We start from the raw sequence: 27,728 nt of genomic DNA, 5'->3' as shown, positions 1-27,728 counted from the left end.
TCCTTTACATTGTCCTTATCATTTAGATATTTTGCTTAATTTTATCCTCTAGATAGGTCCTCTAGGAGCCATGGTAGGTGCTCAGTAAGGCTTATTAAATTATAGTCAACTCAGTGACTGGTTTTGAGATACATATCACATTCAGATGGTCAAAGTAGAAATGGCAGTGTTTGTTTTTCACAGCTCTTAACTATTTATAACAACCTCAGACTAAGATCTATGGTGTTCTAGAGCTGGAACAACTCTCTTACAGATGATCTAATCCAGCTTCTCCCCAACATTAGATTTAAGGTGATAAGAGAGAGATCCAGAGGAGGGAAGTATTTTACTGAGATCAAATAGTAAATAGAATGTCAAAGAGTTTTAACCCATGTTTCCTGACTTTCTGACCAGGATCCTTTCCACTGCTCATCCAGTGACAAATGATCTATTCCTACCTCCCTTACTTCAACCCTTTTCACCTTTTTTGGCAAGATAGAAGTGACTGCAAGTCTTATACACCAACATCTAGGTGACTTGTCCTGGGAATGGCAACCCCTAACCACACTGGTGCCAGCCACTCACTTTTCATTCTGCGGGGCATCCCTGGCCTGGAAGACCAGCACATATGGATTTCTCTTCCCTTCTTTATTTCCTACCTGGTTGCTGTCCTTGGGAATAGCCTCCTTGTCTTCATCATCATTACTGAACGCAGCCTCCATGAACCCATGTACTTCTTTCTCTGCATGCTAGCTGTGGCTGACCTCATCCTGTCCACTACCACTGTGCCCAAAGCCCTGGCCATATTCTGGTTTCATGCTGGGGAGATCTCCCTTGATGGCTGTGTCACTCAAATCTTCTTCATCCATGCCACCTTCATTGCTGAATCAGGGATTCTGTTGGCCATGGCATTTGACCGCTATGTGGCCATCTGTGACCCACTGCGATATACTACACTGCTCAGTCATGCAGTAATCATAAAGGTTGGTCTGGCTGTGGTCCTGAGAAGCTTCTCTGTGATACTCCCAGATGTGTTCCTGGTGAAGAGACTGCCTTTCTGCCATAGCAATGTGTTACCACATACCTACTGTGAGCACATGGCTGTTGCCAAGTTTGCTTGTGCTGATATTCGTGTCAATGTCTGGTATGGCTTGTCTGTTCTTCTCTCTACTGTAATGCCAGATGCCTTGCTCATCTTGGTTTCGTATACCCTCATCCTTAATGCAGTCTTCCACCTCCCTTCCCGAGGAGCTCGGCAAAAGGCTCTAGGCACATGTGGCTCCCACCTTGGGGTCATTTCCATGTTCTATTTGCCTGGCATTTTTACTGTAATTACCCAGCGGTTTGGGCATCATGTTCCCCTCCATACTCACATTCTGCTGGCCAATATCTGCACATTAGCCCCTCCCATGCTGAACCCTATCATTTATGGGGTCAAGACCAGGCAGATTCGAGAGTGTGTGGTCAGTACTCTGTCTTCACAGTAGAAACATGTTGAGTCTGTGTGACTGATCTGGTGGTATGTTCACCACTATGGTGTCTCACATTTTGTTTCCCTATTTTGTAGAAACTTATTAACTAAGGGTTCTACTGACTGTGAACAAATGGATTTATCATGACTTTGAAAGATAGATTGTCATGTTGCCTTTATAAGGTAGTGTTTAGAAAAGAGCATGAGGTTTTTTGGATATGATATCAAAAGTACAGGCAATAAAAGCAAAATAAACAAGCGGGACTACATCAAACCAAAAAGCTTCTGCACAGCAAAGAAAGCACTCAACAGAACAAATAGGCAACATATGGAATGGGAGAAAATATTTGCAAATCATTATCTGATAAAGGGTAAATAGCCAAAATATATAAGAAATCCATATAACTCAATAACAAAACTCAGTAGTAAAGGAACAAATAACCTGACTTAAATATGGGAAAAGGACCTGAATAAACTTTTTTTTTTCCAGAGAAGACATACAAATGGCCAACAGGTACATGAAAAATTCTCAACATCACTAATTATCAGGGAAATGCAAATCAAAGCCACAATGAAACTTCACCTCACACCTTTTAGCATAGCTATTATCAAAAAGAGATAATATATGTTGATGAGGATGTGGAGAAAAGGGAACCCTTGTGCACTGTTGGTAGGAATGTAAATTGGTAGAGCTATTAAGGAAAATAGTGTGGAGGTTCCTCAAAAACTGAAAACTAGAACTGCCATATTGTCCAGAAATTCCACTTCTGGGTATATATATGAAGGAAATGAAATCACTATCTTGAAGAGATGTCTGTACCCCCTCATGTTCATGGCAGCATTATTTATAATAGACAAGACATGGAAACAACCTATGTGTCCACCGACAGATGAAAAAAAATGTGGCGCGCGTGCACACACGCACACACTGGAATACTATTCAGTCATAAAAAGGAAATCCTGCCATCTGTGACAACATGGATGAATCCTGAGGACATTAAGCTAAGTAAAATAAGTCAGACAGAGAAAGACAAATACTATATGAGCTCACTTGTATGTGGAATCTAAAACTGAACTCATAGAAACAGAACAGTTTGATGGTTGCTAGAGATGAGTAGTGGGGGATGGGAGAAAGGGGTGAAGGTTGTCAAAGTGTACAACTTCCAGTTATACAATGAATCAGTTCTAGGAGTGTAATGTACAACATGATGACTACAGTTAATACTGTATTGCATATTTGAAAGTCTCTAAGAGAGTATATCTTAACAGTTCCTACCACACACAGAGAAAAATTTAACTACATGAGGTGGTGGATGGGTTAACAAACTTTATTGTGTGGTAATCATTTTGCAATATAAATGTGTCAAATCATTATGTTGTATACCTTAAACTTACAAAATGTTATATGTCAATTATACCTTAATAAATCTGGATGAAAAAAATGTGGTACATATATACAATGGAATACTATTCAACCATAAAAAGAAAAGCCTGCTATTTGTGATAACAGGGATGAACCTGGAGGACACTATACCAAGTGAAATAAGCCAGATACAGAAAAACAAAGACTGTGTGCTCTCTTATAGGTGGGATCTAAAAACCTCAAACTTCCAGAAGCAGAGAGTAGAATGGTGGTTTCCAGGGGCACAGGGGTGGGGGAAATAGGTATTGGTTGAAGGTTACAAACTTTCAGTTATAAGTTCTGAGATTCTAATGTACAGTATGATGACTATAGTTAATATATACTGAGAGTTGATATTAAGTGTTCTCACTATACATATACAAAAGGTAACTATGTGAGGCAAGGAATCTGTCAATTAGCTTCATTGTGGTAATCATTTTACAAAATATGCATATATATTTAAGTGTACATCTTTTTTTTTCTCCTTTAAAGTTTTGTTTTATTAATTGTAGCATACTATTAGTAAGTATTAACTAATGTACATTTAATGGCATGGAAACTTACAATAACTTCTGTTGAATATAATTATTTGAATTTGCTTTCACTATATTATTATATAAATTTTTTTAAATTTTTTAATACATGAAATTTATTGTCAAATTGGTTTCCATACAACACCCAGTGCTCACCCCAAAAGGTGCCCTCCTCAATACCCATCACCCACCCTCCCCTCCCTCCCACCCCCATCAACCCTCAGTTTGTTCTCAGTTTTTAACAGTCTCTTATGCTTTGGCTCTCTCCCACTCTAACCTCTTTTTTTTTTTTTTCTTCCCCTCCCCCATGGGTTTCTGTTAAGTTTCTCAGGATCCACATAAGAGTGAAACCATATGGTATCTGTCTTTCTCTGTATGGCTTATTTCACTTAGCATCACACTCTCCAGTTCCATCCACGTTGCTACAAAAGGCCATATTTCATTTTTTCTCATTGCCACGTAGTATTCCATTGTGTCTATAAACCACAATTTCTTTATCCATTCATCAGTTGATGGACATTTAGGCTCTTTCCATAATTTGGCTATTGTTGAGAGTGCTGCTATGAATATTGGGGTACAAGTGCCCCTATGCATCAGTACTCCTGTGTCCCTTGGATAAATTCCTAGCAGTGCTATTGCTGGGTCATAGGGTAGGTCTATTTTTAATTTTCTGAGGAACCTCCACACTGCTTTCCAGAGCGGCTGCACCAATTTGCATTCCCACCAACAGTGCAAGAGGGTTCCCATTTCTCCACATCCTCTCCAGCATCTATAGTCTCCTGATTTGTTCATTTTGGCCACTCTGACTGGCGTGAGGTGATACCTGAGTGTGGTTTTGATTTGTATTTCCCTGATAAGGAGAGACGCTGAACATCTTTTCATGTGCCTGTTGGCCATCCGGATGTCTTCTTTAGAGAAGTGTCTATTCATGTTTTCTGCCCATTTCTTCACTGGGTTATTTGCTTTTCGGGTGTGGAGTTTGGTGAGCTCTTTATAGATTTTGGATACTAGCCCTTTGTCCGATATGTCATTTGCAAATATCTTTTCCCATTCCGTTGGTTGCCTTTTAGTTTTGTTGGTTGTTTCCTTTGCTGTGCAGAAGCTTTTGATCTTCATAAGGTCCCAGTAATTCACTTTTGCTTTTAATTCCCTTGCCTTTGGGGATGTGTCGAGTAAGAGATTGCTACGGCTGAGGTCAGAGAGGTCTTTTCCTGCTTCTTCCTCTAAGGTTTTGATGGTTTCCTGTCTCACATTCAGGTCCTTTATCCATTTTGAGTTTATTTTTGTGAATGGTGTGAGAAAGTGGTCTAGTTTCAACCTTCTGCATGTTGCTGTCCAGTTCTCCCAGCACCATTTATTAAAGAGACTGTCTTTTTTCCATTGGATGTTCTTTCCTGCTTTGTCAAAGATGAGTTGGCCATACGTTTGTGGGTCTAGTTCTGGGGTTTCTATTCTATTCCATTGGTCTATGTGTCTGTTTTTGTGCCAATACCATGCTGTCTTGATGATGACAGCTTTGGAGTAGAGGCTAAAGTCTGGGATTGTGATGCCTCCTGCTTTGGTCTTCTTCAAAATTCCTTTGGCTATTCGGGGCCTTTTGTGGTTCCATATGAATTTTAGGATTGCTTGTTCTAGTTTCGAGAAGAATGCTGGTGCAATTTTGATTGGGATTGCATTGAATGTGTAGATAGCTTTGGGTAGTATTGACATTTTGACAATATTTATTCTTCCAATCCATGAGCAGGGAATGTCTTTCCATTTCTTTAAATGTTCTTCAATTACCTTCAGAAGCTTTCTATAGTTTTCAGCATACAGATCCTTTATATCTTTGGTTAGACTTATTCCTAGGTATTTTATGCTTCTTGGTGCAATTGTGAATGGGATCAGTTTCTTTATTTGTCTTTCTGTTGCTTCATTGTTAGTGTATAAGAATGCAACTGATTTCTGTACATTGATTTTGTATCCTGCAACTTTGCTGAATTCATGTATCAGTTCTAGCAGACTTCTTGTGGAGTCTATCGGATTTTCCATGTATAATATCATGTCATCTGCAAAAAGCGAAAGCTTGTCTTCATCTTTGCCAATTTTGATGTCTTTGATTTCCTTTTGTTGTCTGATTGCTGATGCTAGAACTTCCAGCACTATGTTAAACAACAGCAGTGAGAGTGGGCATCCCTGTCGTGTTCCTGATCTCAGGGAAAAAGCTCACAGTTTTTCCCCTTTGAGGATGATGTTAGCTGTGGGCTTTTCATAAATGGCTTTTATGATCTTTAAGTATGTTCCTTCTATCCCGACTTTCTCGAGGGTTTTTATTAAGAAAGGGTGCTGGATTTTGTCAAAGGCCTTTTCTGCATCGATTGACAGGATCATATGGTTTTTCTCTTTTTTTTTGTTAATGTGATGTATCACGTTGATTGATTTGCGAATTTTGAACCAGCCCTGCATCCCAGGCATGAATCCCACTTGATCATGGTGAATAATTCTTTTTATATGCCGTTGAATTCGATTTGCTAGTATCTTATTGAGAATTTTTGCATCCATATTCATCAGGGATATTGGCCTGTAGTTCTCTTTTTTTTACTGGGTCTCTGTCTGGTTTAGGAATCAAAGTAATACTGGCTTCATAGAATGAGTCTGGAAGTTTTCCTTCCCTTTCTATTTCTTGGAATAGCTTGAGAAGGATAGGTATTATCTCTGCTTTAAACATCTGGTAGAACTCCCCTGGGAAGCCATCTGGTCCTGGACTCTTATTTGTTGGGGGATTTTTGATAACTGATTCAATTTCTTCGCTGGTTATGGGTCTGTTCAAGCTTTCTATTTCCTCCTGATTGAGTTTTGGAAGCGTGTGGGTGTTCAGGAATTTGTCCATTTCTTCCAGGTTGTCCAATTTGTTGGCATATAATTTTTCATAGTATTCCCTGATAATTGTTTGTATCTCTGAGGGATTGGTTGTAATAATTCCATTTTCATTCATGATTTTATCTATTTGGGTCTGCCAACCTGATGTCTGCCCCCAGCCCACCGCTGGGGCCACAGTCAGACTGGTGCGTGCCTTCTCTTCCCCTCTCCTAGGGGCGGGATTCACTGTGGGGTGGTGTGGCCCGTCTGGGCTACTTGCACACTGCCAGGCTTGTGATGCTGGGGATCTGGCATATTAGCTGGGGTGGGTAGGCAAGGTGCGCGGGGGCAGGAGGGGCAGGCTTAGCTCGCTTCTCCTTAGGTGATCCACTTCAGGAGGGGCCCTGTGGCAGTGGGAGGGAGTCAGATCCGCTGCCGGAGGTTTGGCTCCACAGAAGCACAGAGTTGGGTGTTTGCGGGGAGCGAGCAAGTTCCCTGGCAGAAACTGGTTCCCTTTGGGATTTTGGCTGGGGGATGGGTGGGGGAGATGGCGCTGGCGAGCGCCTTTGTTCCCCACCAAACTGAGCTCTGTCTTCCAGGGGCTCAGCAGCAATCCCTCCCTTTGTCCTCCAGCCTTCCCGCTTTCTGAGCAGAGCTGTTAACTTATGACCTCCCAGACGCTAAGTCGCGCTTGCTGTGGGAACACAGTCCGTCAGGCCCCTCCGCTTTTTGCAAGCCAGACTCGGGGGCTCTGCTTGGCCGGCGAGCCGCCCCTCCGCCCGGGCTCCCTCCCGCCAGTCCGTGGAGCGCACACCGCCTCGCCGCCCTTCCTACCCTCTTCCGTGGGCCTCTCGTCTGTGCTTGGCTCCAGCGACTCCCTTCTCGGGATGGAGTCAGCGCCAAGTCCCAGCGCCCGCTGCCCCCGGCCGCAGTGCCGGGAGCTGGTTGAGTGCCTGGTCAGCTCCGCCGGCCCCCACCCCACCTGCCGGCTGCAGCAGCTGCTCTCAAGTGTACATCTTAAGTGTATGCAGTTTTTATGTCACTTATACCACAATAAAGCTGGAAAAAATTAAATATAAATACATAGTTTCATAAAGGGATGGGCACCACAATCTCTAAATTCCCTGATTATACCTTTATCATAGGGCTGTGATAGAACTAAAAATATAACCAGGATCTTGATATGCATGACATAGAGTAAGCAGTGGATAAGTTTTTAACTTCTATCTTAGCTTATCTTTTAAAATGTAGTACAATAATTTCTGCCTCTTCTAATTCAAAAAGAAGTTATGGAATCAAAGGAGATCACAAAAGTTAACAGGCCCTATTTGCATTTTAAAGGAAAATATTAATCATAACTGGAATTGGTGCTGGTAGAATCTTCATTTCTCAAGAGAATTTTGTGTGATCTGTGCGGTATACAGATCACTTGTTAGTAATTACCAATGGGGATAGAAATCAAGATACAATTATCTTTACCACTTAATTTCTTTCAGTGGGGACCAAAGCGATGGTAGTATGTCATCTGTATAATAGACATCTCCAAGTATTGGAGTAACCTGATATGCCAAAGAATTCAGATTTTGAGAAATGAGAGTATTTAAGTTTATATCATTATGATAGCTTTCTCCCATAAGTATATCAATTAAAGGGAACAAATCATCATTTACATTGGTCAACTCCAAAGAGACAGAAGCAGAAAAGTATATTTTATAATTTACCCTTAAAAAAATTTCTCTATAACCTTGACATGCAGAATCCAACCATTCCCCAGTTATATCCCCATTCATAGAGAACTGAGCTCTCCTTTTCTTCCTTCAGTTTATCAACCAAAGCATGATTAATTTTGTCAACTTATATTGATTTAGCTCTGCAATGTTGCCATCTCGCCTGAGGATTTTGTTCTCTTTATCTTTTCTTCAAAGTACCTTCTGTCCAGTATTAAGACAGACCATTACTCATACTTACAAATAACTCATCACTAAATTTTAAGGTCGCTGATATCTTTGTACAGTATCTACATTTCATGAAGTGGATAGCAGATTTACTAAAGACTAGCAGATTTCCTGAAGGAAATTTGAGATTCTATTTTATTAAAAAAAATTTAATTCTAGTGTAGCTAACATACAGTGTTCCATTAGTTTCAGGTGTACCATATAGTGATTCAACAGTTCCTTACATTACTCAGTGCTCATCAAGGTGAGTGTACTTTTAATCCCCTTCACCTGTCTCATCCATTCCTCCACCCACCTCCCCTCTGGTAACCACCTGTTTGTTTTCTATAGTGATGAGTCTGTCTTTTGTTTGTCTCTATTTGTTTCTTAAATTCCACATTTTAATGAAATCATATGGTATTTGTTTTTCTCTGACTGGCTTATTCCACTTATCATTATATTCTCTAGTGCTATCCATGCTGTTGCAAATGGCAAATTTTCATTCTTTATTATGGCTGAGTAATATTCCATTATATACATAAAATATACATATTCCTATATATATATACACCACATCTTATTATCCCTTGATTTATCAATTACACTTGGGCTGCTTCCATAATTTGGCTATTGTAAATAAGCTGCAATAAACATATAGGGGTACATATATCCCATCGGATTAGTATTTTCATGTTTTTTTGGGTAAATATCCAGTACAGCAATTACTGGATAGTAGGATAGCTCTATTTTTAATGTTTTGAGGAATCTCCATACTGTTTTCCACTGTGGATGCCCAGCTTGAATTCCCACCAACAGTACATGAGGGTTCCTTTTTCTCCACATACTTACCAATACTTGTTTCTTGAGTTTTTGCTTTTAGCTATTCTGACAGGTGTGAGATGATATCTCATTGTGGTTTTGATTTGTATTTCCCTGATGATCAGTGATGTTGAGAACCTTTTCATATGTCTGTTGGCCATCTATGTCTTCTTTGGAGAAATGTCTCAATATCTTCTGCCCATTTTTAACTAGATGATTTGGGTTTTTTCTTGTGTGTGTTAAATTGTGTAAGTTTTTAATATATTTTGGATACTAATTCTTTATTGGATATGTCATTTGAAAATATCTTTTCTCACTCAATAGGTTGTCTTTTAGTTTTAGGTTATTTCCTTTGTTAAGCAGAGCTTTTTATTTTGATGTAGCCCCAATAGTTTATTTTTGCTTTTGTTTTCCTTGCCTCAGGAGGCATACCTAGAAAGAAGTTTCTATGGCCTATGTCAATAGGTTACTGCTTGTGTCCTCCTGTAGGATATTTATGGTTTCAGGCCACACATTTAGGTCTATTAAACCATTTTGAGCTAATTTTTGTGTATGGTAAAAGAAAGTAGTCTAGTTTCATTCTTTTGCATGTTACTGTCCAGTTTTCCAATCATCATTTGTTGAAGATGCGTTTTCTCATTGGATATTCATTCTTTCTTTGTCAAGCATTAATTGATAATACAATTGTGGTTTTATTTCTAGGTTTTCTATTCTAGTCCATTGATCAATGCATCTATTTTTATGTCAGTATCATACTGTTTTAATTATTACCACTTTGTAATAGAACTTGAAGTCTGGAATTGTGATGCCTCTGATTTTATTTTTCAAGATTGCTTTGGCTATTCAAGGTCCTTTGTGGTTCCATACAAATTTTAGGATTGTTTGTTCTAGTTCTGTGAAAAATGCTATTTTGATTGGGATTGCATTAAATGTGTCGATTGTTCTGGGTAGTATAGACATTTGAACAATATTTGTTCTAACCCATGAGCATAGAGTGTCTTTCCATTTCTTGGTGTTGTTTTGAATTTCTTTCAACAATTTTTTATAGTTTTCAGAGTACAGGTCTTTCACCTCTTTGGTTATTTTTAATCCTAGGTATTTTATTGTTTTGGTGCAATTGTAAATGGAATTGTTTTCTTAATTTCTCTTTCTGCTGCTTCATTGTTGGTGTACAGAAATGCAACAGATTTCCATGTTGATTTTGTATGGTGCAACCTTATTGAATTATCAGTTCTAGCAGGTTTTTTTGGTGGAGTCTTTAGGGTTTTCTATACATAGTATCATGTCAGCTGCAATAGTGAAAAGTTTTACTTCTTATCAATTGGGTTGCCTTTTTGTTGTCTGATTGTTGTGGCTAGAACTTCTAGTACTATGTTGAATAAAAGTGGTGAGAGTGGACATACATCTTTGTCTTGTTCCTGACCTTAGGGTAAAATCTCTCACTTTTTCCCCAGGAAGGATGATGTTAGCTGTGTTTTTTTTTTTTTTTTACATAAGGCCTTTATTATGTTGAGGTATGTTCCCTCTAAAATTATTTTGTTGAATGTTTCTATCATGAATGGAGGTTGTACTTTGTCAAATGCTTTTTCTGCATTTATTGAAATGATCATATGGTTTTAATCCTTTCTCTTGTTGATGTGATGTATCATGTTGATTGATGTGTAGATACTGTAGCACCCTTGCATCCAGAGAATAAATTTAACTTGATTGTGCTAAATGCTTTTTAAAAATGTATTGTTGGATTCAGTTTGGTAATATTTTGTTGAGGATTTTTGCATTTATGCTCATCAGGGATATTGGCCTGTAGTTCTCTTTTCTTGTGAGGTTTTTATCTGGTTTTGGCATCAGGGTAATGCTGGGCTCATTGAATGAATTTGGAAGTTTTACTTCCTCTTTTTTTTTTTTTTTTTTTAAATTTGAGAATAGATATTGACTCTAAGTGTTTGGTAGAATTTACCTGTGAAGCCATCTGGACCTGAACTTTTGTTTGTTGAGGTTTTTTTTGATTACTGATTCAGGTTCCTTGCTGGTAATCAGTATGTTCAGATTTTGTGTTTCTTCCTGCTTTAGTTTTGGTAGGTTATATGTTTCTAGTTATTTATCCATCTCTTCTAGGTTGTCTTGTTGGCATATAATTTTTCATATTGTTATAATCCTTTGTGTTTCTGTGATGTTGGTTGTTATTTCTCCTTCTTGTGATTTTATTTGAGTACTCTTTTTTTTTTTTTTTTTTTTTTGATGAGTCTGGCTAGAGGTTTATCAATTTTGATTTTTCAAAGAACAAAGCTCCTGGTTTCTTTGATCTGTTCTATTGTGTTTGTTTGTTTCTATATCCTTTATTACTGGTTTTATTGTTGTTGTTTTTCTAGCTCCTTTAGGTGTAAGGTTAGGTTGCTTATTTGAGATTTTTCTTGCTTTTGAGATGGGCCTTTATTGCTATAAGTTTCCCTCAGAACTTTTGCTGTATCTCAAAGGTTTTGAGCTGTTGGGTTTTTATTTTCATTTCTCTCCATGTAGTTTTCTATTTCTTCTTTGATTTCTTGGTTGACCTATTCATAGTTTAGTAGCATGTTATTTAACCTCCATGTAATGTGCCCTTTCCAGATTTTTTTTTCTTGTGGTTGATTTCCAGTTTCATAATGTTGTGGTCAAAATAGATGGTAGGACTTTGATATTCTGAATTTGTTGAGACTTGTTTTATGGCCTAATATGTGATCTATTCTGGAGAATGTTCCATTTGCACTTGAAAAGAATGTGTATTCTGCTGTTTTAGGATGGAATGTTCTGAATATATCTGTTTATCTGGTCTAGTGAGTCATTCAAAGCCATTGTTTCTTGTTGATTTTGTTTTGAGATATGTCCCAAAATATGTCTATTTTGTCCAAATATTGCTACCTTACCTTTCTTTTTCATATCTGTTTGCATGATAAATGTTTCTCCATCCCCTCACGTTCAATTTGCATGTGTCTTTAGGTCTGGAATGGGTCTCCTGTAGGTAGCATATAGATGGGTCTTGTTTTTTTAATTCACTCTGTCACCCTATGTCTTTTTATTGGAGCATTTAGTTCATTTATATACAAAATAATTATTAATACATATGTATTTATTGCCACTTTTTAAAACTTGTTTTGTGGTTGTTTTTGTAGCTGTTCTCTGATCCTTTCTTCTCTTGCTCTCTTCTCTCATTGTTTGCTGGCTTTCTTTAGTGATATACTTGGATTCCTTTATTATTATTTTTTGCATGTTTATTACTGATTTTTGGTTTGTGTATGTAACATCTGCATATAGCAGTCTATATTAAGTTGATGGTTGCTTAAGATTGGACTCAGTCTTTACTCCTCTCCCCCATGTTTTAGGTAATGGTGTCATACATTTTTTTATTTTGTGAGTCTGTTGCTGTTTTTTACATATATACTCATTTTTACTGCTTTTGTGCTTCCTACTTTTCTTACTCTTATTTATGGTCTTTCCTTTCCTTTTAAAGAGTCCCCTTTAACATTTCTTGGAGGGCTAGTTTAGTGGTTTAGCGTTTGTCTGGGAAACTCTTTCTCATTCTATTCTGAATGATAGCCTTGCTGGATAGAATATTCTTAGCTGCAGATTTTTTCCTTTCAGCACTCTGAATTTATCATTCCACTCCTTTCTGGCCCACAAAGTTTCTGGTGAAAAATAGACATATAGCCTTATGGGTTTTCTCTTGTATTTAACTGTCTTCTTTTATCTTGCTGCTTTTAAAATTGTCTCCTTATCACTACTTTTTGCCATTTTAATTACTATGTGTCCTCATGTGGACCTCCTCGGGTTGATTTTATTGGGGGACCTCTGTCCTGAATATGGATTTGTTTCCTTTTCCAGATTAGGGACATTTTTAGCTATTATTTCTTCAAATAAATTTTCTGGTCTCTTCTCTCTTTTCTTCTTCCTCTTCTGGGATCCTTATAATGCAAATGTTATTACGCTTGATGGACTCACTGAGTTCCCTAAGTTTATTCTCATTTTGCATTTTAATTTTTTCCCTATCATCTGTTCAGCTTGATTACTTTCCATTACTCTGTCCTCCGGGTCACTAATTCATTCTTCTGCTTTCTTAGCCTGCTATTTATTCCATCTAGTGTATTTAAAATTTTTATTGTGTTCTTTTCTGATTGGTTCTTTATCTCACTATTAAGGGTATCTTTGATGTTCCACACTCTTTTCTCAAGTCCAGTATCTTTAAATCCCCTATCAGGCATATATATCTGTTTTGTTTAGGTCTCTTGCTGTGGTTTTGTCCTGTTCTTCCATTTGGGACATATTCTTCTGTCTCTTCATTTTGTCTTACTCTGTTTCTCTGTGTTAGGACAGTCAGCTATGTCTCCTTCTCTGGAAAGTAATAGCCATGTGAAGGAGAGGTCTTGTAGTACCCTGTAATGCAGTGTGCCCTGTTCACCAGAATCTGGCACTTCAGAAGTATCTCCTATGTGTGTGCATATGCCCTGCTGTTGTGTCTTAGATGCTTTTTCCTTTAGTCCAGTTGTCTCCAGTGGTTTTCTCTATCATGGGCAGTGTTTTGTCTCTGTGGTGTTACTAGACCAGCTGGGAGCCTCCTTCATCTGGAGTTAGATCATACATTTGCCAGAGATGCAGTAGCACCAAGGTGCCTTTCCTGTGTTGTTCCTGAGAAATTTTTGTTATTGGGCACGGTCTGCTGTCAGACCAGATGTCTTCCCCCAGCCCACTGCTGGGGCACCCTTCTGACTGACATTATGTGGTTGTCTTCCCCTCAACCCAGGAAAGGAGTCACTTTGGAGTCATGTTGTCAGGCTTGTGGTCCCAGTTTGAATGGCCTCTGGCAAAGAGCATGTTGGAGGAGGTGGACTGCACTGTGCCTGCAAGGTTTGCATGCCAGCAAGAGGGGACCTGCTGCCACCTCTGAAACCAGGCTGGTCAGGGTAGGGCCCATGGTTTAACAGGGTGCACCATGGTCTGCTCGTGAAATGAGACTTACTACCACTGCAGCTGCTGGTACCAGGTCAGTAGGAGCTGATCTGCAAAGCAGGTGGGTGAAACAAGCAATTTTAATAAGGTGTGTGCTTCTTTTCCTTAGGAGGGGGTCTGCTGCATCTGCCTCCAGGACCAAGACTGCACAATGTGCATGATTGGGGGCTGTAGTATTGGTACGGTTTGCACTGGTCTTCTGGGGGAGGGGACAGCAGCGCTGGGACTGAGGCAAGCATGACTGGAAAGGACAGACCCACTGCTATGTGGGTGGGTGGGACTTGGTATAAGCAAGTTTAGGTAATGAGTGTTGGCATCATGTTGTTTCTTGTAGATTGCCATGTTTATTCTGGGCATTGTCGGAGAGAGATGTGCCGGTGAATGGTGTCTCCTGGATGAGTCCCTCAGCATACCCTGCTCTTCAGGTACAGGCTCTGAGAGGAGTGAGTCTCCCTTCCATATGCCCCAGATGTTTTTCAAACTGCTGCTTCTATGCTGTATTTTTGAGGGCTGTTTGTCCCACTGTCTCTTTAAGGCGGGCACTCAGCTTCCTATTGTCTCTCTCAAAGCTAAGTCAGCTGATTTGTAAAATGCCAGGCTTTAAGTCCCAGTGGTTGTAAGAACTTAATGAAATTCAACTCCTCTGGTTTTCAAAGCCAAAGGTTATGGGAATTTGTTTTACCTGTGCAGGTTTCCTAGTGTGGTAGAGGCTGCTTCTTGCCCTTCTCTGTGCCACTGGATCCCTTCTTCCTGTGGAGGGCCCAGCTTTCCATCTGTTTATCTCCCGACTGATCTCCACCCTTTCTACCCTCTTCAGTGTGGCCTCTTCTCTGCCTTTAGTTGTGGAGTTTGTTCTGCCAGGCTTTGGGTCATTTTCTGGGTTATTTATGCTGATGTGGGTGTTATCTAGTTGTATCCATGGGATGAAGCGAGCTTAGGGTCTTCCTACTCTGTCATCTTCCCCGCCTCCCCCTGAGATTCTATTTTAGACAAAGAATCAGGTTGCTTGAAGAATAGTGGTTCTCTCACAGCCTGCTATTGCTTGGGTATAGAGTTTCATTCCAACCTTAAGAGCTTAAATTCAAGAAATTGTTTGCTGTCACCAGGTGATGCCATTACCTGAGTCCTGGCCTTCACATCAATCAGGTTCAACCAAAGAAGCAGAACTATTAGGAGACATGCAAAGACTTATTGCATTTATACAATTGTGGGGGCTGGCAAGGCAGGACCTAAATCTGCAGGGCAGGCCAGTAGGAGGGGCAGGCTGGAACTCTGGCATGAGCTGAAGCTGCTACTCATAGATGGATTATCTTCAGTGAAGCTTCAGTTCTGCTTTTAATGTCTTTCACCTTTTAATGTCTTTCACTTGATTGGATTAGACCCACCCAATTTATCCAGGACAATCTCCGTTAAAGTCAAATGATTATGGACTTTTAATAACACCTACAAAATACCTTCACAGCAATATCTAGATTAGTGATTGAAAACCTGATGGCTTATAGCCTAGCCAAGCTGACCTATCAAAAAACCATTACCCCTTCGATTTAGATTGATGCACCCCTTAACCAACTCCAATATCAACAAGATGTGGTTGGGAGAGCATGGCAGGGATGGGGAGTACAGCAGGCTGGATACGTAACGTGGAAGTCTAAGGTCTGGATCATTCAGCCTTTATTTTCAAAGTATGGCTGTTTTTCTATAGGTGGTGTGGAGCCACTTATATGTGTGTACATTGGAACAATAATCCTAGATGTATATGAGAACAAGGATCAAATGGGTTAGATTGAGGCCCTACGTACAAAGGAAGCCCCTTTGCAAACTCTGCAAAGGTAAATAACCGAGATCTGACTAAAGGCCTAGTGATGGAGAGGAGAAAATGAGACTTGAGTCACATAAAGAAGGCAGAAACATGTTTTGGTTGATCCAGAAGATTTGGGCCAGTTTGTTTCATAGAGGGAATTATAAAGCAATCTAGGGAGGGACGCTGATGGTGAAGGTCATCTGACATAAATTTTCAGTGAAGTCCCTGCCAAAGTCTGCTTGCTGGTGTCCTGACAGGTCTGCAGAGACAAAGTGGTTCAGAGTTCATGTGGAGATGAGGCAGGGTCAGTGGCTGAGAAGGGCACCCACAGAGGGGGTGCTACCAGTGGTCAGAGGATCCCTACCAACCCACCCCCAATGGACGGAGGACAAGAGGGGCTGAGTTACTTCCTTCATCATTAAAACCAGTACTGAAGAAGGGCCGCAGAGGTCCAGCGAAGGCACATTCGGAGAAAGTGTAGATGAGGGAGCCGTGGTCAGTGATGTTGTAGAAGGAGACAGTGCTGGCCTCATAGTCAAGGAAGATCCCAACTTGGCATGGAGGCACCCGAAGGTGGAGGGGAGTCTGGGGGCTGGTGCCAGCCTCATATTTTTGTTTGTTCCACAGCCAAATTGTCCAGAAGCCATTTTGGGGGCTGAGCAAAAAATGCCCTTTCCTCCGCACAGAGTCTCTACAAACACCCAGGTCCCAGGCCTCCTTTCCTGTCACATCTACCTCCCAGTAAACCTTTCCAGAGTCAAAGAACTGGGCACCCAGGACCATGGGATAAGTGTCAAATCTGCCCTCATTTTCAGGCACTTCCTGCCGGCTGCCTCCAAGCCTCACTTGTCTCCGATCCTCTGACAGGATGAGCCACGGATTGGCTGTGTATGGATCCAGAGTGATGTGTACTGCAGAGAGGGGACCAGAGTCAGGCTGGGAGAGTGTGGGGAATCAGGAACCTGGTGTCTCTGGTTGGGGATGAGGATGAGGGGCTGTGGATAAGGAGGTATCTGTGAGCCTCACTGTGGAAGGAAATGACTCCCAGCCAGGCCTGACCTTTGAGGGAACCACCTTCTCTACCTGTCCCTGCCTCACCTACCCTGACCTGCTCTCTCTCCCTGACTCTGGGACTCTGCTTCCTCATCACCCACTTCTGTTCCCCAGTCCCAGTCTCGTGGTGGTCGCCTCACCTCCGTAAGTCCTCAGCATCCTTTTCAGCCCTGGCACGAGGCACACACTCCTCAGGTCTGGAGGGGTGATGTCCAGATTCTTCAGGTTCCAACACTCACTCCTGAGGCAAACAGAGTTACAGACCCTGTCCCCAACTCCCACCTCACCCTCCTGAACCCTGACACTATAACCTCCCTTGTGGATGAAAATTTAACTCAATGCAAATTTATAAAAACCTCCTTTGCTGGGATCCCTGGGGGTGGGGGTGGGAGGCAAAAGGAGGTAGGATTTAGTTCCTTTCTAGGCCTTACTGGTTACACGGGCCCCTGCAGCTGTGGATAGTTTGTATCTCCTCTCCAAGCCTGAGGTCAGCAGGCACTCACTGTTTTACACTGTTTCATTTTATCACAAGGCATCTAATACAGATGGAATCACTTCTGTAAAGAACCTCAAGGCATCTTCCCATATCATGGGTCTTACTCTCTGGCTCTTTCTAGGAGATTCATAACTGGCTGTAGACTCAGAACTTAATAGAAATTTCCCTGTTGGTTGGGGCTTCACTTTGTAAGGATGATATAGTATAATTACTTTCGGCAGCTCACCAAGATGTCTGTTAATTAGCTTCACAACAGAAAATATTTTACGGAGGTTTGGGTATTTGAGAATAGGGATGAGAATGGGGGGAAAAATGAGTGCATGTTTTTCTAACTCAAAAACCTTTTCCACAGGTATATGTGCTTCCTGCCACCTCCTCCTTTTTTTTAATGTTTATTTTTGAAAGGGTGAGAGAGAGTGTGAGTGGGGGAGGGGCAGAGAGAGAGAGGGAGATAGAGAATTCAAAGTGGGTTCCAGGCTCTGAGCTGTCAGCACAGAGCCCAATGTGGGGCTCGAACCCACAAACCACAAGATCATGACCTGAGCCAAAGCTGGACACTTAACCCACTGAGCCACCCAGGCACCCCCCCTGACCCTTCCTCTTACAAAGAAAACTCCTTACCTTCCCAGGACACTTTTCACCTCCTGAGGAGAAAAGAGAGTGTGTAAATTCTGGAATCACTGGTTTACCATTAGACCTCATTTCTGTGGGTTAGGTGATGCCCCCCAGCCCCCAAGACCCACAGGACACTGCTTTACTCCATTCCTCTGGGGCCAATGCCTGAAAGACATTTCTGACCAGCTTGAAGCAGAAGGGGTGTGGATGCTTGTGGGGTAACCAGGGTAACCACCGTGGGTGTGACCTATAGCTAAGAGAAGGATGACCAGTTTAAGGACTCTGATTCCGAGGACAAATTAGAAAGCCCCGATTCCTGGAAGAAGAGTGGAAAGGAACAAGTAGCCCAGCCTGGCTGAGTCCCAGAGGCAGTCACAGGGAAAGAATGGCCAAGTCAGGATGCACAGAAACTGCTCTATCTCATTTTCAGGCTTGCATTTGGGGGAAGGAAAGGCTCTGTCCTATGTTGGAGTTAATGCTGCCTTCTGATATGTATGTGAAATCAAATCACTTGAGAATATGCTGTTGCAGGACTTGGGAACCCTTACCCAGGAATTGGCACACTCCTAGGCCCAGTCAAAAGTGCATTAGAAAGTGTGGCTCAGTGTTGGGCAGAAGCAAGATTTAGACAATGAGAAGAGGGCCTACCAAGTCAAGCCAATCCAGGAAGCCTTTTTGCACAAACCAAACTAAACAAATAAAAAAAATCGCTTCATGACCACATCTGACAGAGACACTGGCAAGTTTGGGAAGAGAAAAACTGTATAAGGTTAGAGCAGACTTTAGAGACCCACTAGTCAATAGTTTCCCCAAACGAGGCAAACACATTAAGGGATGCGAGAGGATTTTAAGTAGCACACACATCAATGAGTGTCTAAAAAATAGTTATGTGCTCATTTTAATTTCAGCTCTGCCACTTACTATTTGGGTGAACTTGGTCAAGTTATTTAGCTGTAGTGTCTAAGTTTCTCAACATCTCTGCCCCTCTGTTTTCTCATCTATGAAATGGGGATAACGTGATCCAACTCACTGTATTGCTGTGACAGCCTGAGTACACAGAGGCAGATACTATGTGTCATTTAAGAATCGGCGGTGGTTACAAAATTAGAAAAAAATCAGTAACCTATCAACGCAGGATTTCTTGGCTCCTATCGCTTAGGACAAATTTCCTGTTAAGCTAAATTTCTTCAGGTGAAAGAGTGAGATGTAAAGAACAAACATATGCCAACAGGTTTGGGTAGTTCACAGAAGCAGCTGAAAGTGGGAAGAGGGTACATTTATGACTAACACTGGGGGATCCTTGTTATTCAGTCCACTCCCTCCCCTTGTTCCACAGATGGAGACATTAGGTCTAGGAAAAGGAAAGGACTTAACCTAGAATTATGGAGCGAATTGGTGGCAGGGCTGGGGATGGGCCACCGTCTCTTAATTTCCAGGGCACTGTCTTTAGTTACATTTATGAAAACCTGCTCATGGTCAAATGCTCACGTAAAAGCTTTTGTGGTTTCTCTCATTTAATCCTCACAAAAATCCCTTGAGATATGTAACCTTATAGTATACATTTAACATAGGAGAAACCTGATACTCAGAAAAGTTATGGAACTTTCTCAAGGTCATGAACCTGGAAGGTGTCAGAGCAGGCACTTACCTGGGATGGCTGGTTCTTTGAATTGCTGTATGGAGTATTTCTTCCTAACTCTGCACCTTTCCCGTGACTTGAGCGCAAACCAAGCATGGGTCTGAATTCCAGTTTGGGAATATTCCAGGGACCGGGTTTAGCCTTTTTTCAGTTGTTCCTTGAACCTCAGGGAGGGGGATGGCTCACCTGCAGCAGCTCCAGGGCTGAGCCCCTGCTCCTCTTCTCCAGCTCCACGACCAGCTCCTGCAGGGCCTGGCTCTTCTGGGCCAGTGTGGCCTCCCTCTCGCCCAGGATTCTCAGCTGCTCCTTCTCCTCCATCTCTAGCTTCTGTAGCTGTCTCTGTTCCTCTGCGGCCAGGAAGTTCTGCTGCTGCACAAACTCTGTGTGAATCCTCAGTTTGTGTGTCTCAACCTGACTCTTTGGTGTAAATGGAAAGAGAGAGGTTTTTATCAAAATCTCCTAAGCTTCAGGAATGAAGGTACTTCTATCAGTTTCTATTCCCTGTAGATTCACCACTCAGACTCTGGGTCTGAGAGCAAACACACACACACACATACACACACACACACACACACACAGAATTTTTCTGGGGAGATAAGTGAGTGAGGCTTCTGGGCTCAGAGGGGAATGGGATTATTTGGGGGGGGGGCACACTGTAGCTGTCCTACAGTTGCATATGTATGGTAGCAGACTTTCAAAACCCACTCAGTACCCAAATGTGCCTCCGTGTCTTCATTTCTCAGGGAGTTCCTGAGACAGTCACATCCATCCCTACCCCCAACAACCTCACAAAGACAGGCTCACAACGCTGCTCTGAAGTCCTGAGGAAAGGGAGTCTTTGGGATAACCTCTGCTTGTCCTCTCCTGCTGGTGACTGGAAGGTCACCTGACGACACAGGATGACTCCTTTTGCCACCACGGCCTGACTCATCCTTCTCTGATCCCAAATCTTCCTTTTCTGGGCTCTACAGGCCATGAGTTCCCTCCACTCTTCTAATCCCTGACTACCCTACCTCCAAGTTATGGGTATAGAACAAACTTTAGGTCTCCATTCTACTTTGGACGAGTGATCTGGATATGGTTAAGCAACCACCTGGTCAGATTGGTTTTTCTACATTTGGTCTTGGTCATTCCCTTAAGTCTGTTCCTCACAGCCCTTGTCATTTACTGACAGGCCTGGCCATCGGGCATGTCTCCTGGGAGACCTCTGTCCCAGACGCTGAGGCAGTGATTCTGTCATTTCGTAAGACTGGGTTCAGGGAGCAGGAGCTTTAGGGTATGGCTTGTTCCTCTCAGCACTTTTTCCTAAGACTCTTGATTTTTCTATCTGATTGGGAGCTCTCTCCTTTTTATTCCTCTCTGTCAGGAGGCCTAGAGGATAGCTGGTTCTTGAAGAGTGAGATATACTGACTATCACTCCTCAGATGGGCATAGCTATGGTTACAGCTTGAGTCTGGGACGCTGGATTCTGCCCTGGCTTCTGATCTGAGATTCCTTTTAGGACATGATTCTTGCCTTCCAGGCTGCTCTTTTCATTGCAATATCCACTTCCAACTCCTCCGCCAACCGTTGTCCTTTTCTCAGGTTCCCTAATGCCACCTGGAGCTTCTCCTGTAGAGAACGATAGGTTAGTGCCCAATCAGACCAAGAAGTGGGGTGGGGTGGGGTGGGGTGGGGTGGCATAAGGAAGGAGAAAACCATGCTGGTTCTTTGAAAAGACTGAGTGCTGAGAAAGAGGGGAGACTACAGTCTGACTGGGGTGGAAATTCTGTGGATGGGAAGACTTTGGAAAAAGCCTAATGTTTCTTACAACATAGAGCTACACTGTTGGTAGTGGGCATGCTCATTCCTAATTAATCAGGAGACAAGGAAACGTGATTCTTGTAGCATTTCCTCAGTGTATTCCCCGCTCCTGGGAAATGAGAAAGTTGTACCAAGTTTGCAGTTCTTGGCTTAAGTTAGACACGGAAGGCGGGAGGCACCCTTCCTTTCCCCAACCCCTCAACTCCACAGGTGACTCTACCTCCCCGGCTCTGGGGAACAAAGCACCCACCAGGGATGCCTCTCCTTCTACATGCTTTCGCCTCTGTGCTGAGGCCTCACCTTGTACTCCTGAGCAGCCTCCTCAATAGGGACCATGTGGTGGTTACGGTGGTTCTGGGACTGGGAACACACCCAGCAAAGGATCTTCCCGTCTTCCTCGCAGAACAGGTGCAGTTTCTCTCCGTGCACCTCGCACCGCTCCCGCTGCATGCCCTCCTTGGCACTCTGGTCAATTTGTTTAAGGTTGTCCACCATGTTGGCCAGCGGCCAGTTGGGCCTGACGTTCCGGAGCAAGAAGATGTGCTGACACACAGGGCAGACGCCGCCCCCATCTTTTCCGACCTGAGAGATGCAGTCGTGGCAGAAGCTGTGGCCACATTCAATGCTCACAGGCTCCACGACAGGATCCAGGCAGATAGGGCAAGTGACCTCCTCCCACATCATCGCCAGGGGCGCTGCTGAGGCCATTGCAGTAACGTTCCTATGAGGCAGCCCTGTGGAGAGCCTGCGGGAGCCTAGTAGGAGGGGAGAAAAGGAAAAGAAGATGAGAAGGGTTGTGTGAGGAAAAAAAAATAAAAAAGCAATCCCAAGGAAACCCTGAGGAAGAGTGAGGTGGAGGGTGTGAAAATAAGATGAGAACGTTAACTTGAGCAATAAGAGCGTCTCCTCCCTAGTCTCATCCACTGATCCAGCCAGACAGCGGGGAAACGCGGTCTCCAAAAGAGAGCAAGATTGTTTTGGGGAACTTCAGAGATAGAGCTGTGTGCAACTCCATCTTCATCAGGTCCACCGCTACTTAAACCCTCGGCCCCTGGGCTTTTCCTGTGCGTCTTCTCCCATGTCGGGTGCCAGGGCACTGCCAAGCAGCTCGTGGTAACAGGTGCGGCCTTTTACCACGCACTCTCCATGCGCTACAGGAGGTGCTGCGTGCTTTGCGTACGTCTTCGTTAGTCTGCGCGATAATGGCAGGAGTTATGCACAGGTTATAGGACTGCATACATAAGAATATGTTTACAAGTGTGTACATATACGTGTAGTACGTATACATGTATGTGCTTGTATGTGTATGAACGTGTTCACACCCACCCACCCACGTGGTAGAGCGCTTCCCGGGCTCTCCTCTCAGCTTCCGGAACCTGGTAACTGTCCTCATTGCCTCTGGGGCACAGACCCAGACCTATCTACAACCCTGCCCCTCTCACTCCCAGAGGGGAACTGTGGAGAGGAGGGTCTCCAGGACTGCGGACCTACCCACGCTGGGCTGCCCTAGACCACGCTTCAGGCTAGGTTGCTGCCCCGTTCTCCCTGCCCAGGCGGCAGCAGCAGTAAGGCGGCCCTCGCCCCTTCTCCCTTTCCTGTAACTTGGAAGTCACGTACACAGCCAGGCCCCCTCCCAGGCAGGCTGTCAGCCCGGGAGGAACCAATGGGCTTGGGCTGATCGAGACCAGTCCCTCTGCGGAGAAGGGAGAACAGGGACCCCAGGCTCTAGGGATGAGACCTGGATAGAAGGGGACCCTCAGATCCGGGGCAAGGGGGAGATGTCCCCCAGCCAGGGCTGGGGCGCTTGGGTTTGGGCAAGTCACTCACCTTTTCAGGGGAGTCCGCAGCTGGCGGCAAGTTCCCTATTTCACTTTCGATTTTCCTTCAGAGGCAAGTCTGAAAGGGAGGCGGGCCGAGGGGCAGGGAGTGGGAGGAGCTTGGGAGGAGAGGGTGATGCGCAGGGCGGAGCTAAGGGGCAGTGGGTGGAGGAGGCTCAGACGCCCCGGGCAGACACTAAGCGAAAGCTCTTCAGCATTTCAGCCTTGCTGAGCGCTCCCTCCCAGGTCCTCAGTATCTAATGGTCCTCAGCACCTACTAGATGGAGGATTCGTGCTGCCTTCTTTGACGCTGGTCACCATCACTCCACAGCCCTATGCTGTGCCTACGTGTGGGAGCTGCCCCTAAGGAGGTCTGGATGGCGACAAGAGTGCCTGGAGCTCTTCCTAAAGTGCCATCCTGTGCTTCCTACTTCCAGAAACCAGTCCTTTTCAGGAGAGCGTTGATATTCTTTTAACATCAAGGGGTGAGGGATTTATACTGCATGACCCAAAGGCAGGTATCACACCAGTGAGTGGTAAGAAAGGAATTGACATTTATTGAGCACCAACTGTGTACTTGTCACTGAACTAGGGATTTTCACAGGTTATTTCCTAAATTGTAGTAAATTGTATTTCTTAATTATAGTAAAAATTGTAGTAAAAAGTTATTTCTTAAATTGCAAAACAATTGCAATTACTTAAATTGTAGTAAAATTATAGTAAAATTACATAACGAAATTTACCATCGTAATCATTTAAGTATATAGTTCAGTGGTGGTATTAAATACATTCACCTCATTGTGTGACCATCAGATCAGCATCGTCCATAGAACTTTTTTCATCTCGTCATATTGGAAACTCTGTTACCTATTAAACAATAACTGCCCATTATCTCCTCCTCTGAGCTCCTGAAAGCCACCATTCAAATTTCCATCTCTATGAATTTGATTTCTTTAGGTGCCCCAATAGAAGTAGAGTCATACAGTATTTGTCCTTTTGTGACTGGCTTATTTTGCTTAACACAATGTCCTCAGGGTTTATTCATGTTGTGAATAACATGACAGGCTTTCTTTCCTTTTACAGGCTGAATAATATTCCAATATCTGTATGTGCATTTTGTTTCCCCATTCATCTGTCAGTGGACACTTGGGTGACTTCTAGCTTTTGACCACTGTGAATACTGTTGCTATGTTCAGGTTATATTATTTAAGCCACATAACAATTTAGTGATTCAGGAGTTATTAAACTCATGTTACAGGAGAGGACACTGAGGCTGAAGTGACAAAGTAGATGTATGAGGATTAAAATGTGCAGGGAAGAACCTTATTTTAGTGACAGCCCAGAGAAGACAGGCTGCCCTGTCAGCTCAAGCAGAGGCTGTAGGGGCAGCTGGTAGGGATGTGGTCACAAGCTGTGGAGGAGGAAGGATGAAAAAGGAAGGGTGAGGAGGCTAGGATTCTCAATTCCTTCCAACTCAGATTTTTTTTTTTTTTTTGGTCCCTGTATAACTTAAGGTTAAAAACATCAGTTGAACTTTGCTTAATGTTTGGTATAGATTAGGAAACCTAAAAACACTTCATGCCTCTTTGTAAATTCCAGTTCTGTTTTTATGAGAATTTGCTTAGTGGAAGGTTATCAAGTGACATCTAATATTCAAATTGTATCACTGTAATGATTTGATTCCAGGGACATAGTTCCAGAAAGAAAAGTGGAAACAGTAAAAGAAGAAGGAGAAGAAGAAGGAAGAGGAGAAGAAAAAGAAACCTATATGTGAATTAGCAGACACTCAGAAAATGAGTACTTCACATCACTACCCTCACTCATTCCTATAGGCACCGAGCAAGCTGCTGTGGGGTGGGGTAGAAAAGAGCATAGATCTCATGATAGTGCCGACATGGATTCAATGTTAACCCTGCTATTTACCAGCCATGTGCCATCCCTCTGAGCTACAATTTATTTATTAAATAAAGATATTAATATACACACCACAGGGTTGCTTTGTACATGTTCAATAATATACATCAATATACAACAGATCAATATAACATATACATGCTGCAACAGTCCCCAACTTGGTATTGTCTAGAAGATCAAAATTGCCACTCATTCCAAATTCCCCTTACTCACTGCCAGTACGTTTAGTACTTCAGTGTTCTTTCCCTGGTGGGTAATCCAAATCATTCCTGAAGGATCAGTATCCTTAATGTTCCTGTCTTTAATGCACTGGTTATTGTTATCAGGCAATCATAAGTAGGAATCTTTCCAATGTATATTTTGGGTTTTAGGCAAGGTCCTCCTTGCCCCATTATGTACCAACAACTTAAATTCTCCTTGGTATTAGAAATAGGTCACTCCAGCCAGTATAGAAAATCCATCCTGTGCCTCTTTAATCAGTGGCTGAAGAAGCCCCATAGAGCCAGGGGATAGTTGCAAATTCCAGTTTATTAGAACCAAGTTTGCTTACTCTGGTAGGTCTTCTCCCCCCTCCAACTACCCCCCCCCCCTTTTTTTACTACACCCTCTAAAACAGGGCTGAGTCCTATGTTGGAAGATGGAAAGAAAGTGTTCTATAAATGAGTTACTTGTTTGATGGTGATAGGGGTCACTTACACCTCCTCCCATGGATTCTTTAAAGTGTGTGTATATAGTGCATATGAAAAAATGCAACCATATATTAGTTGATTTTGATCATGTACCAGAATTTATAGGACAACCTTCCTATCTCATAGGGTGGGGTTTCCAAATTGGTGTCATACCTGAGCCTTCAGCAGGGCATCTCATAGTTTTATTGGATCAACTTTTTCTGCCTGATGGTGTATATTGTAAGACCGATGCATTCCATAGGGCAAGCCCATTAACAGAATTCTTTGATTACAAAATCAGTTCCTTGGTTGCCAGTGATGCTCTTGGGATATCCTGATGGTGTAAATCTAAAAATGGTGGTGTTGGCAGAAGCAGTGTAGGAAAGAAAATGAATCTGTCTATGGAATATTACCACCTATATTGTAAGGGCAATACAAATTAGTTTAATACAATTAGCGTGCCACTAGAAGACTGTCTAGACTCTCCTAGAAATAGTGAAAAATCAGGCTCAGAGTTGTCCTTTAATGTATGTATCCATAGCAGTAGGGATAGAGGCTCTGCCTGAGCATAGGTTTCTCCTAAGGCTTCTTTGTTTACGACTATTAATATGGACACTTGTACAGGAGCTCACTGAATAGCAATAGGTGCCTGGGGCAGAGACCGATCAATATCCATAGAATGGGTCTTCTTGTTTACCCATGACTGACTAAAATTGATGCATTTAGAGTCTAGGTACTTGGGAAGGGGTATTTAGTGTAGTAATAAGGAGTTTAAACCCTGTTTGATTCCATATACAATATTCTTAACTAATATAATCCTGGTAAGCCTTTTATTTCCAGATCTTAAGGCCAACTCAAACACCATCTTATTTATATAAAGACTTCTTTATTTTTCTCTTGTCTGTCAAGTCCATTTTAGGTTTTGCACATGCTTTACTCTTTCAAAGGCATGGTCTACTAAAGAATAGGATTGGTACCTGATTAATCTCTAGGTAAAGCACAGTGAATAAAAGGAACTCCAATATTGTGAACCATTTCAAAGACCGTTGGATAATGTAGATTTTGGAATCAACACAACAGGGATCAATCTCTCATGAGCAAATGGAATTGGTCTCAGGTTTCACCAGTTTACCTCCATTTATCATTTTCCCTCCAATGCCAGATTTGAGAGACAACCGGGCATTAGCTATATTTATTATTTTAAGGCAAAGAATGCCTCTCAGAATGCAATGCCAGGAAAGCTAAAGAAATGATTTCATAAGAGATGTCAGTATTTCAACACAGTTAAGAATCCATTAAAAATGATCTCTTTACCTTTTAGAGCTTGGAGCATGAGAAGAACCTGAAAAATGTCTAAAATTTCAATGAATGAAAAAAGGGATGTGATAGAAATGGGAAAGTCTTACATTGGGGTGCAGCCCATGGAGGACAGAGTTTGGTTTCCTAATTGGGAGAACCTCCAGGAAAACCTCAGGAACTGCTAATGACCTCAAGCAGACAGAACCCTGAAATGTCCCGTTCTTGAATCTGCAGGATATATGGAGACCTGGAGGGGAGTAAAGAGGAGTCAGCACACCCTGCAGGATAGCCTGGCACCTCTACATTGTCCTCCTCTCCAGGGGGGTGAGAAAGGAGGAAAGGATGGCTGAAGTTAATGAGTTAGAACGTCAGAGCTTTTAACAAAATTACTGACCAATATTTTTCAAGACTCTCAAGGTCATGGAAACCAAGGAAAAGCTGAGAAGTTGTCACAGACCAGGCTGGATTAAGGAGACATGATGATTAATTACAATGTGGTTCCCTATGCTGGATCCAGGACCAAAGAAGTAGATACTAATGGAAAACCTGTCAAGATCTAAATAAAATCTGGACTTTAGTTAGTAATGATACACTACTACTAATTTCTTAGTTTTGACAAATATACCATGTTCAGGTAATTAGTTAACAGTAAGGAAACTAGGGGAGGGAA

The 27,728-nt window shown here is 42.4% G+C and overlaps 2 protein-coding genes across 3 annotated transcripts; one reads left to right on the top strand and one right to left on the bottom strand.

Annotated features, from left to right (window-relative positions):
• The first annotated feature begins 527 nt into the window (after positions 1–527).
• LOC112865424 (olfactory receptor 52B4-like) lies at positions 528–1,466 on the top strand. The gene has a single exon (XM_025928521.2). The coding sequence runs from the start codon at positions 528–530 to the stop codon at positions 1,464–1,466; it is 939 nt and encodes a 312-aa protein (XP_025784306.2).
• A 14,141-nt stretch (positions 1,467–15,607) lies between these two features.
• Positions 15,608–23,331, bottom strand: TRIM21 (tripartite motif containing 21). Of its 2 annotated transcripts, none has more exons than XM_025929049.2 (7): positions 23,188–23,331; positions 21,661–22,115; positions 21,073–21,168; positions 19,744–19,974; positions 17,925–17,947; positions 16,948–17,048; positions 15,608–16,665 (listed from the first exon to the last, which is right to left on the bottom strand). In XM_025929049.2, exons 2-7 carry the CDS (start codon positions 22,066–22,068, stop codon positions 16,115–16,117), a joined length of 1,410 nt encoding a protein of 469 aa, XP_025784834.1. In that variant the 5' UTR covers positions 22,069–22,115; positions 23,188–23,331; the 3' UTR covers positions 15,608–16,114. The 2 variants fall into 2 exon arrangements, with proteins under 2 accessions (XP_025784834.1, XP_086534281.1); XM_086678155.1 differs by having other exon boundaries at positions 19,744–19,981; positions 21,080–21,168.
• Positions 23,332–27,728: the final 4,397 nt, after the last annotated feature.

The sequence above is a fragment of the Puma concolor genome, chromosome D1, assembly GCF_028749965.1.
Source record: "Puma concolor isolate L17-30 chromosome D1, mPumCon1.1.hap2, whole genome shotgun sequence".
Taxonomy (NCBI): Eukaryota; Metazoa; Chordata; class Mammalia; order Carnivora; family Felidae; genus Puma; species Puma concolor.
Note: the sequence above shows the minus strand (reverse complement) of the source record. Positions and strands in the feature narration are given on the sequence as shown.

Coding starts and splice junctions, on each gene's coding strand:
- TRIM21 (XM_025929049.2), bottom strand. CDS start 22,068: ATGGCCTCAGCAGCGCCCCTGGCGATGATGTGGGAGGAGGTCACTTGC. Junction 19,975..21,072: donor TGAAAAGAGCAGCCTGGAAG/GCAAGAATCATG, acceptor TTTACACCAAAG/AGTCAGGTTGAGACACACAA. Junction 17,948..19,743: donor CAGCCCTGGAGCTGCTGCAG/GTGAGCCATCCC, acceptor TTTTCTCCTCAG/GAGGTGAAAAGTGTCCTGGG.
- LOC112865424 (XM_025928521.2), top strand. CDS start 528: ATGGCAACCCCTAACCACACTGGTGCCAGCCACTCACTTTTCATTCTG.